At 39.8% G+C, this 12,010-nt stretch overlaps 1 protein-coding gene across 4 annotated transcripts in view; it reads right to left on the bottom strand.

Annotated features, from left to right (window-relative positions):
• Nucleotides 1-12,010, bottom strand: part of NEK10 (NIMA related kinase 10) — a 215,596-nt gene that overhangs the window by 160,473 nt on the left and 43,113 nt on the right. For all 4 annotated transcript variants that reach the window (XM_032861000.1, XM_032860999.1, XM_032860998.1 and 1 more), the window contains 5 exons: nucleotides 8,118-8,159; nucleotides 6,756-6,834; nucleotides 5,585-5,652; nucleotides 3,764-3,843; nucleotides 2,214-2,300 (listed from right to left, as the gene is read on the bottom strand). In XM_032861000.1, the coding sequence (XP_032716891.1) occupies nucleotides 2,214-2,300; nucleotides 3,764-3,843; nucleotides 5,585-5,652; nucleotides 6,756-6,834; nucleotides 8,118-8,159 (356 nt within the window). The remainder of the gene's footprint in view (nucleotides 1-2,213; nucleotides 2,301-3,763; nucleotides 3,844-5,584; nucleotides 5,653-6,755; nucleotides 6,835-8,117; nucleotides 8,160-12,010) is intronic.

The following is a 12,010-nucleotide window of genomic DNA, read 5'->3' on the forward strand; positions in this document are numbered from 1 at the left end:
TCACAGTCTTCAGAAACTTACAATGTGGTTACAAAAACAGGACATTAAAACAAAATGCCAAAAACCACTATAATGCAAGGAGATTAAATGCAACGTGCCCAGTGAGTATCTGGACAGTAAAATAAAGATAATGATAGCATAGGACACATAATGTTCATCAGAGTTCTGAAACATTATGATGACGGAAATTTCCTAGAACCATCCTTAACCCTCGAGTCTCACACTCTAAACACTCTCCCTGGACAATGCCATCCATTCCCAAGACTTCAAACACCTCCTCTAACCCAGTACTGTGAGCTCAGCCCAGGCAGCACTCTCAGCCTCCAGAAGTTCTAGCCACACGGTAGTCCCAGGTACTCATCCCGCTAGGTCTCAACTCAAAGTCATTATTCTCCTCCCCAAACTGGCTCTTCCCCTTACATCCCCAGTGTTGATTCATGCCATCAGTCTTTTCAATGTTCCAAGCCAGAAGAAGGAACCATCCAAGATGCTTCCTTCTCCTTTCCCAATCCACTACTTCCAATCAAGAGTGCCCCCTTTTTCCTAGGCAACTGCTGAGATTAATTCTCTTGCAAGTCATGCAGCTGTCTAACCCCACTGCTCCTCCCATTCTTGTGATCCTTGATTGTGCTCAAGACAGAAGCCTCACTGTCACCTGCCTCTCAAATCTTCTCATGCCCACACTGCTCTACAGTTCCTTTCCCCTAAGCCAGTTTTCTATAGCTCCAATCCCTCCCAAATTTATGTGCTCTGACATTCAGAACATATATTCTTTGGCAAATAGTGTTCTTTATCTCCTTGATCTTTCCACACCAAACATCCCCTCCCTTGTTCTAAATGGAGCTCCTTGTGTGGCTATATTCCCCATGCCACATACTCCACACACTGCTATCAGAGTAATCTCCCTGCAAAATAAATCTGATCATGCTTAAAATCTTTCTGTAAGTTCCCATAATGTGCATAGGTAAAAAGCACACTCTTATTTGGCACAAAGAGCCCATTGTGACCTGGCTAAAAGCATCTTGTTGGAAATTGATGGGGTATTGTGCAGATCAAATGATGAACACACAGAAGTGCTTAGAGTGGGGCCTGCCATATAGAGAAAGCTAGACCAAAATTTGCTATATTTTTAACTTATCATTAACTCTCTAATCTACTTTGCTGGCACTTTCCCTCCTGCACTCTGTTCCAGCTGTGCCCAACCATGCAGTTCCTCTAACACAGACCACTTCATGCCTCCAAACAGCACATTCTGTTTCCACTTGTTCTCTCCCTTTGCCTAGATAACTCCCTCTCCCTTCAGGAAACTTGGCGTGGCCCCAGACTCTGACTGGGAGCTTCTGCTCTAGGTTCCCAGACTGTCCTTGACATCCATCAACCTCACCGCTCAGAGTGCTCTGGTGCAACTACTGACCTGCATACCCGTCCCCTCTCCAACACTACTCACTCTATCTCAATTCATCTCTGGTACTCTTAACACCTGTGCAGAGGTTGTTTTCCTAGAAATGAGTTCAGGTGAGCAGGTCTATAAGCATAGTCTGTGAAAGAGGATAAAACTAACTTTGAAGAAAGACTCATGGGGATTTACTATGGTTAAGTGTCCGGGTTTCATTACTTGATATTTCTGTTATCTGTTTTACCTCTTCAGAAAATCATGACTTACTTAACTAGATATCAAATGATGTAGGTTGCAACTCTACTTAAAAACAACCTAATGACTAATTCGATCCAGTAATTCTTTAGAGCAAATATAGTTCAATCAAAGATGAATACGTTTTTTATTCTGTTTAGAGTTATAACAGGTGGTCATGAAACAAGTCAGTAGCTATCCTCATTTATTTTACTTGCCTTAAGCGAAGTAGATTTTAAGAATCTAAAAATGTATTCAATATACAATCTCAAATTACTAAAACTAGAGCCACTTCAGAGTTTCTTTCCTTAAAAAGACAGGTTGTAAAAAAAATTCAATAAACAAAAATATTAAAGATGTGATGACAACATTTATATAATTCGATCCTATGCCCAGATCAAAAGTGAAAGACCAAAGATAAATCAATACACACCTTTGTTCTAGTTTCTTTATAAAAACTTAAATAGAAAACAAACATCAAGGTGACTCATGACATTCAGTTAGTAAGGTAAATAGCATGACATAATAAAAATAACAATTATCATTTTCATCAAATATGACATTGTCTTGTTAGCAATCTTACCTTTTGGAAAGCAAGTCATATTCATGCAAAATCATCAGCAGATTTTCTACAATGTTGAGTTCACTTATCTTCTCCCTACATTCTGGACTACAAATTAAAAATTATTAGTAACTACTAAAAACATACTTTATCATATCCATTCATTTAATACCCTTCTTCTCGTATTATCTTGGAAGGAGAAACAAAAAGCAATATAGCTCCATGGGGCCAGGCTACATCAAATTCTAATTGATTACATGTCATCAATTTAAATTTGTTTAATAACAGTATGATGACAACATGATTCCCTTTCTCCAGAAAGAATGATAGGCTTTTCATTAAAGAAGTAATAACAGCATTATTCACAACAGCCAAGATATTAAAATGACCTATCTGGGCCTACATAAATACAATTGAATATTATTATTCATTCATAAAGAATAAAGACTCTGCCATTTGTGACAACACGGAGGAAGCTGAAAGGAACTGTGCTAAAGGAACTGTATGATATCAGTTATATGTGGAATCTACAGATGAGCATGGTGAGTGACTGTGAAGGGCTAGGCAGGAGGGAAATACAGATTAACGGGTACAACTTTCAGTTATAGGAATGAGTACTGAGGATCTCATGTACAGCATGAGACTACAGTTAGTGTGTATTTTAACTTGAAAGTTGATGAGAGCACATCTGAAGTGTGCTTATTGCACACACACAAAAAGAGATAAGTATGTGATATGATGAGTATATTAGTTCTCTTGAGCTTGATAATCATTCTATACATATAACGTATGTCACATCATCATGTTGTATACTTTAAACACATGTAGTTATATGTGCCAATTATTCCAAATGAAGTTAAAAAAATAAAAACAAGAAAAAAGCATTGATTCACTTATTGGCATAAAAATATATTTAAAGCACTTTTATTTAAAATAATCATGATGTCTATAAGGGAATGTGTTATGCAGAATTATTTTAAGGGTAAAAGTGTTTGAAAATGTTTTATATCTTAGAACGAATGTACAGGAGAGAACTTATTTTTAAGGTTAGAGAGATAAAGTTGTCAAAGATACAGTTGTCAAATACTGCTTTATTTTGAAGATTTTATTTATTTATTTGACAGGCAGAGATCATAAGTAGGCAGAGAGGCAGGCAGAGAAAGAGGAGGAAGCAGGGTCTCCGCTGAGCAGAGAGCCGGATGTGGGGCTTGATCCCAGGACCCTGGGATCATGACCTGAGCCGAAGGCAGAGGCTTTAACCCATTGAGCCACCCAGGCACCCCTACTACTCTTATTTTGAAAGTGCAAGTATTTGAGCATTGGATCAAAGACTAGGTAAGTATTTCTGGTCAAGAAAAAGAGAAGAAACTGTCATTTTCCTTCCCAACTTAAGTTTGAAAATGATGCTTCTTCATTCAGGATCATCTTCAATATATTAATGCTACTTCATGCTTATTTTTCACAAATTATAACTATGTAGATAAGTAACTAGAGAAACTGATCTATTTTTTTGTCTCTCCCACCTAAACTGCTACGGCAGTGGAACTGGAAAGATATTAAAATACACTTACCTTTCAGCTAAACTAGCCAGAGCCAGAAGGGCACCCAACAAAACATTAGTATCTCGGGCACCAAGTAAATTTACTAATGTCTGAAAAATGAAGTAAAAGAAAGTTTCATTGTGTAAGTAGCACAAGCTTCTTGAGTGGAATAATGCTTATAATGCTTCTTTCAAAGATTACTGAGCCTTAACCTCGAAAGGAGTTTTTTTTTAATTAAACATTCACCACACCCAGCTCTTTGAGGGGGTACAACCTCTTCCGGGTTTGAAACTCAAGGTCAGTTCCTTGTGGCCATTCCTTACCCAGAGCAGAAGCAAAAGGGACAAAGGTACATGGCCAAAGTTCTCACTCTTCCCTCTATTTTTATATGCCCAGGAGGGCCCCTCTGCCTCTTCTGCCTCTCCCCAAGGACAAGTAGGGAGACTAATGATAATAACTACAATACTGGGAGCAACCAGCCATTGTTTTTGAGTTCCTGTTTTGAACTCATTGTGAACCAGGCATTGTGGTAGGCTCTTTCCCTAGTAGTGGAACTACTTTTCACCAGTGTCTTGAAAACTGTCTTTTTACCCCCAAACTAAGCAAGATATGTCAACCTTACCAAGCACTTCATTTGCCTCCTAGATTCCTAATTGATGTTTAAAGAGCATGAATCAATGCTTCCAGATATCATGCTAAGTAATATGACTTAACTGGAAGTCTGTACCTCATCAGTTGCCTTCTCTGAACTCCCATTAACGCAAATTCATCCCTCTACTCTCTAGACGTTTAGAACTTAGAGTCCTCCAAAAGCGCACACCCAGACACATTCAGGCCAGAGCTGCAAGCCGTGTTACAACTGCTTAGCTGATTTTTGGTTTCTGTTATATCAATTTTCCCCTTTATGATTTCATTCATTTTTTTTTATGAAGCTATCATCATCTGTATTTCTCCGATCCCCTCTTCTTATTCTTCTCTTACTTTTTTCTCTGATCTCCTAACACATTCCCCAAACTTGAGTCACTGACATAACATTCCCACAATTTTCGCCATATCCACTTAACTCCTTAATGCTACTCAAAAATGTTCCTCAAATTCTAAGTGGTAATATCAGTGAAATAGATGTAGCTATTGAAAATAAAAGTGTTGATTTGTATATGACCTAGAATCATCTCTTATATAATGAACAGCACGTGGGAACACATTTTAAGCAACCCTGCTCTAACATATGCTCAAAAGTGGCCTCTTGGGATATGAGAAATCAACAGATTATTAAAACTTGGCTGTAGGCAGCTACCATCTAAATAGTTTTGCTATAGATATACATTTAGTCTGTTTTGACTAAATGTGCATCCATTCATCTTGAAATGCATGTTTGATCCATATGCCTGTAATATTATACCATCTGATTAGAGGGTTGAACCATATGAAATTGCCCAATAGACATGACAATTTCATATGGTTCAAACACAACTCCATGTGCCATACGGAATGTATTGATATGTATACACACACTTTGCTCATTTGTAAAAACACACACTGAGGGGCAGTTTATATATAGCAGGCCTTCTCAAGCAACATTTCAATAAAGCAACAAACTTGGTTGTTAATAAGTGGCATAGGAAAAAAGAAAAATAAAAAAAGAGTTTCAGGAAAACCTGTTTGCTATTCTGTGTTTACTCCTTAGGCTGATGAAGAATATTAAAGGCTTGGCAGAGATTTACAATTCTGGGCTAGGTTAGCAGGTTTGTGAACTATAATTATTAGAAACCTGATCACAAGGCTCTGAACCCCAGTATGTGAACAACTGCCATAGGAGACTAAGTGTTCCCTCCCTCTGGGGCCACTCACCTTGTGGGCTCCACTTGTGGTGACCCATTCTCTTTGGTCTTTGACAGCAGCAAGTTTCTGAAAAATATCTATAAAGGAAGGAAATAGCTCAAAGAGGGATTCGGCACCTAAGGGCAGCAGTATCATAGAACCGCAGGGCTAACGTACCGATGGGCAAGCAGAGAAAGGGCGCATGGGAAGACAGACAACACAAAAGGAGGGAAGGAGGAGGAACAGGGTCATTTTTTTTTTTTTATTCTGAGAATTACCTCTGAAGTTCAACTAATAATTATTATATATTATTATTATAATAATACAATATGGAGACAACAAAAAGGCAAACATCTCCTTCTGCTTAAAGTTGAATGAGTTCCTCAACCTGATTACAACTTCAAAGTGAGACCTACTCTTCAAAGATCCATCCTATAAAGATTTCAGATATAAACAGGAGAGGAAGGCCACTAAAGGTGATGGACCCAGCAAGGCTCCTCAGCTGAGCGGAACAGTTGTTCTCAAAGAAACTTCCTGGTGCCCAGGGATCACCACGTACTCTCCTCTCCCTGTAACTGAGAATCGGTGTGCTGTCCTGGAAACAAATACGGGAAACCAAACCCTTCAAAGAAAATGGGCCAGCATCCCACAGCAACAGGGGACCCACAGCTCATCAAACCTGGAGGGGCTGCAAGGTGGGGCTGGAAAGAGCCTCCAGAGAGAGAAGATTGAGTTCCACACACACAGACCAATGTTTCCACATCCTCATCATCACATCAGGATCTTTTTTTTCTTTTTTATGCTCACAACTTTTAAACTTTATGAGGCAGGTATTATTATTAACCCAACTTTATAGATGAAAAGTGAACAGCCTCTGGCATTTTAAGAGAAGCCAAAGGAAGCAAAAAACATTTTTACCAAAATCTGCCAATATGGAAGTCCCTCTTGCATTAAAATAAACTTGTGCTCAGTGACAATCTGCAACATGAAAGTGGGCTTTTCAAGGTAAGATTGTGATTTGAAGTTTTCCTTCTGGGTATATTTTGCCACTGAATATAACAATTGGCAGGGACAACCAATAACAGAACTGTGTGGATGGGTATACTCATAAATATTCAAAAGATCTTTTTTCCTACTGAAAAAGCCATCCTGCTCATTTGGCAAGTGGGAGAAGTTGCCGTGTCCCCGCAACAACACTTACACGTCATGTTGACCAGCTTGTCCACACTGTGCGGCTCCTCTCCGTAGCCGAGGTACTCATTGGCCACAATCTCCATGTACTGCAGGAGGGACCAAGCCAACAAGAGTCAGAAGGATTAGTAAAAGCACATGAGCAGAGAAGGGACAAGACATGTACTTCTGAAAATGACCTGTAGGTGGCACAATGGATTCACCAAATAACACTCGGGACTTCTGGGCCAGGTTCACTCAAGTGCAAAAGGTAGCTTGAGTTTCTAGATTCTTTGCCTTCTCTTCCATGCCCTGAGGTTGAGGGAGGGGCCATGGAAAGAGTGTACAAACTCTCAAAAAATGACGTGTGACTAAATAAGTTTGTGGTGTAATTTGGCTCCAAATACAAAAAAAAAAAAAATTATATCTAACCAGCATACACACCAATGACAGTAATCAGAATAAAATGGGCATGGGGTAGTCTGATAATCACTTACTGTAGATAACTGATTATAATAAGAAACAGGGTCAGAGAAACACACATAAAATTCTAATAGAACAAGGGAAGTTAAGGTAGATAAAAGGATCCTTTACAATATAATTTTGTGAAAGATAAGCCATTTCATTAAATGAGGTAAACCTTCAGCCAATTAAAAAAAAATCTTAAAAACAAAAACTAGATATGTTTCAGCAATTTCCCAAGAATGAAAATATAATAAAATATAATAGATTTAGCATTAACTGGCCATTAAACTTACTCTTCCATTAATAATACAGAATGAGTTTGCAAGGCCAAAGGTTCATTAGGAAAATCATTCTTTCTCTACATGGTAGGAGAGTGGGCTGTCCCAACCCAATGCCATGCCTAGAAATTTTGCCTTATGATACTAATAAACCCAAACATTTGACTGGCTTAACCTTCTTATCTTCCCTCAGTAGTTACAAAAGCGGACAAATAAATGGAGTTAAGATCGTTCCTCACATCATCATGTATTTGGAAATATTTTAGTGAGCATAATTCTTTTTTTGTGCAACAATTGTGAACATCTTTATAACCAATATTTTCCCATCCTTTGGTTTGTGCAATGTTGAGGATCTGGGCCTGCCAGCCAACACCTATTTCTTTTCATTACTAACTAAAGACATGTGACCTTTTATAGAACTTTTCTTGTTTCGGCAGGCTGGGTAAAATTAGCCGGAACAAAATGTCATGAGTCCCTTCCTGCTCTGTGAGTATCCTGCCTCACACACACTTATCCACCCTGCCTGTTCCTCCGCTTGGCAGGCAGCCTAAGGTAAGAAAGCCATCTGCCGTCACACACCTATGTAATCCTTTCCCAGAGCCATGGCACCAAATGGAAAGGCAAAACCAGCCACCGCGAAGGAATCTTACCTGAGCTAGGTTTTCAATTCCACCCAAGCTATGGAGTATTTCCTAATAAAACAAAAACAACAGAACATACACAAAAGATGAGGGTGGAGGGGGAAGTATATTTTACATGTAAGTTCTTGATTAAATCATGAGATCGATAATTATTTTTGAAGTCCAGATCCCACATAAATATGCAGCTCTTTAATGTTTGCCGTACAAACCGCATTAAAGATAAACTCTTAATAAATATGAAAGTTGGGTTGAAATTAAAAGAATGAAAATATGCTCAGACCTGCAGCCTGACTCCTCATTCTTTCTACTTCCCCTCATGTCATCATAAAATGTTACAGCTGGAAGGAGCTGTTAAGATATCACTCCCTTGGGGCGCCTGGGTGGCTCAATGGTTTAAAGCCTTTGCCTTCGGCTCAGGTCATGATCCCAGGGTCCTGGGATTGAGCCCCGCATCGGGCTCTCTGCTCAGCAGAGATCCTGCTTCCTCCTCTAGCTGCCTGTCTCTCTGCCTACTTGTGATCTCTGTCTGTCAAATAAATAATATCTTAAAAAAAAAAAAAAGATATCGCTCCCTCACACTGCAGATTAGGATAACTAAGACCCAGGATGGTAAGCCACTTTGCCTAAGTGACTAGCCTGGAGAGGAATGGAATCCAGCATCACCAACTCCCATGACCTTCCTGTAGGGCCCTGCCTCGTGTGGTACACAGAGAACAGCATCAGCCTCATGGAGAAGCTGGTTAGAAATGCAGCATCTCCACCGTGCCCCAAAAATGATGAGTCACATTCTGAATTTCCACAAAATTCCCAGGTAAATCACAGACAGTAAAAGTTGACTAGGATTGCTCTAGACAATAGGACTCCTCCTTGAAATGAAGAGGCTAATGTTCTTATTAAACCCATACTTTAGATGAAGGTAAGAATAATCATCACAAAATGTCTCCTGATACAGACTTTTAAATCCAATGCCCAATAAGAAGACATTTCATGGAACTTCTGAAATTACTCTAAAAGCAGTAATTAGGGAAGACGGGGTGGAAGGTTGCAGTCATGAGAGGGACCAACTTGGAACTCTATTAATAGCAAGTGCTCTCAGATTATCCACATTGACATTTATCTTCAGGCAAACGTGTTTCAAGTGACCCTAACCTGTTTAATTAAAGCTGTACTCTCCTTAACATGCACACAAGGAAGTCATTTGAAAAATAAATATTAGCCATCATTACAATTCTGGGAAATGCATGGTGATAGGTACACAAGTGTGAGGGAGAAGAATCTAGTTCCACCTTGAAATCCACTTGGTGAGTGGGCTGAAAAAAAGGCTCAAGATTCTTGAGGCCTCCTGGTCAAGGTTTCCTTATTGTATGTGCAGTAAATTTGGAATCACTAAATATACCCATGTTTAAATTAAGTATGAAGCGACACTTACAACTTAATTAAAAATAATTCTGTGGCTACCCACTAATTTGAATTTTCACCATTGCTATTCACTCTAGAAGAGCTATAATTAAAGAACAGAAGAATATTGTATACATTATTCTTAGTTATGGCAGAATATTTTATACATATAAAAATAACATTTCAAGGTTACTAATGTTTATTCAACAGGGTTTTTTTTTTCATTCTTATTACGTAAAAAGCCCAGTATCAGGCTCTGAAAAGGACACAAATAGGCAGATGACTACGGCCGACCTCATTGAGCTTTGGGCAAGCATAAGGTAGATATACAAACAACTAGCATTTAAGACAGAATTTGGTAAGTGCTATAAGGAAGTTATACATGAAGTGCTATGATGTCCCAGGAAGGACACATAATATCCTGCTGAGAGGACTACAGAAAATGTCATAAGGGTGGTGACCATGGAAAAGGTTTAGAAGGATGGACAGATCTGCTGAGAAGAAATAGGTGAAAATTGGGGAGATCACAATCAAAGAGAACAGTAGGTCCAAAGATGGACAGAAGTTGTGCAAAATGAACATCAAGGTGTTCCATAACTCCAAGAAGCACTTCTGTAACTTTCTGGGAATAATGTCAGAAAAGCACAGTGGGACCAAACTGTGTGAAGCTGTGAGCCTGAATCTGACCTTCCTCAGGTGGACCATGAGATCAGATGACAACATTGTGTGAACAAGGGGTGATTAGAATCAGCTGTGAGGACCACCCTCTGGTTTTGCAATGAACTGGAGAGGGAAAGAAAGCCACCCAGAAGCCCTGTTGGTTGGCAGTGGCAGTGGGCCGGAGAACAGAGAGGCAGAGACAGTCTATGAAGTAGTGTGATCCACCAAACATGAAGACATGCTGAAAGAAAAGCAATGAAGTAGAAGACATCACCATATTTGAGCCGGGGCACTAAGGGGTAGCAAGATACTTTACAGACCCAAGGAAGGAGAGAGGAAGAGTCTAGGTTAAAGAAGACTCCACTTGGGACATACTGAGCTGCTGATGGGATGTTCACTTGAGAAAAGTAGAAGAGACCACGAAAGACGAGGGGAGGGCAAAACATTGAAATCTGAGGGTCAATGACTTGAAGAGGATTGAAATTTGAAGCTTGGGAGTGAGAAGACACCAAGAGAGAGAATAATATTTAAATGATTGGACATGGGGCGCCGGGGTAGTTCAGTTGGTTAAATGTCTGACTTCGGCTCAGGTCATGATCTCAGTGTCCTGTGATCCAGCCCAGTGTCAGGATCCCAACTCAGCAAGGAGTCTGCTCGTCCCCTTGCCCTTTCCCCCATTTGTGCTCTCTCTCAAATAAAATAAAATAAAATAAAATAAAAATAAGGAATGCTTGGGTGGCTCAGTCAGTTAAGTGTCTGCCTTTAGCTTGGGTCATGAACCCAGGGTCCTGGGATCAAGTCCCACACAGGGCTCCCTGCTCAGTGGGGAGTCTGCTTCTTCCTCTGCCTGCCGCTCCCCCTGCTTGTGTGTGTTCACTCTCACTCTCGCTCTCTGACAAATAAATAAAATAAAATCTTTTAAAAAATAAATAAATAAATAAAACATGATTGGCATGGTCATTTTTAAATTTTTACCTTAACGAGTAACATATCTATCCAGTAATCACTATTAAGAATTGGGAACTAGGGTACCTGGGTGGCTCAGTCAATTAAGAATTGGGAACTAAATCCTATTTCCCAAACTCCATTCTGGGAATAATGCCTTTATTCTGTGGAGTGGTTGGTATTAGACATTCTGTTTTAAAAATAATAATAATAATTTCATGACCAAATTCAAATCAGCTTGGGAAATGATAATGTTAAACAGAGTTTGACAAATACTTTTATCTAAGGACCCCTCAGAGCCTTTAACATTCTGCTGGGCATTCTAAGCCTCCAGTGGGAGAACAGAGGTGCAGCTTTTCCCAAACAAAGATCATTCACTGAAGCACGCTTCTTTTCACAGAATGCGTATGAACTCCCGTGGAACACAGGAGTAAATATAGGAAAGGAAGAGAGGCTTTGTCACTCTCTGAGAATGTCGTTACATACTCAAGAAATTACCCTTCATATATGAAATAAACACTGCCCCTTCACCCCATGCTTCTATGTAAACTGGGGCAAGGCCACAGACTCCTGGTCTTCTTTATGCTTCCTTTGGTCATGCCCATGTGACTGCTTTCACCTGAGAGTGTCAGCTGGAGAAAACCAAGACCAAAAGATCTGCACATACCTGGGCTTAACAGTTCTGGGTCCTAATCTGAAAAGCAAATATGACTGCATGCTTGAATTACAGCAACACTTCCTGGGTGCCCCGTCAGATCTTAGCATTTTCTCCCTGGTCACAAGCCCAATGGTCACAAGACTGGGTTCAGTACCCCTGAGCCCAGTGACCTGGAGAAAGTCCCCAGGTCAATCTGCCCTTTAGTTCAGTGTGCAATATGTAACGAATGCCCTTGCTCTGA

The sequence above is a fragment of the Lontra canadensis genome, unplaced genomic scaffold (assembly GCF_010015895.1).
Source record: "Lontra canadensis isolate GAN:19392208 unplaced genomic scaffold, GSC_riverotter_1.0 scaffold20, whole genome shotgun sequence".
In the NCBI taxonomy this organism is placed as follows: Eukaryota; Metazoa; Chordata; class Mammalia; order Carnivora; family Mustelidae; genus Lontra; species Lontra canadensis.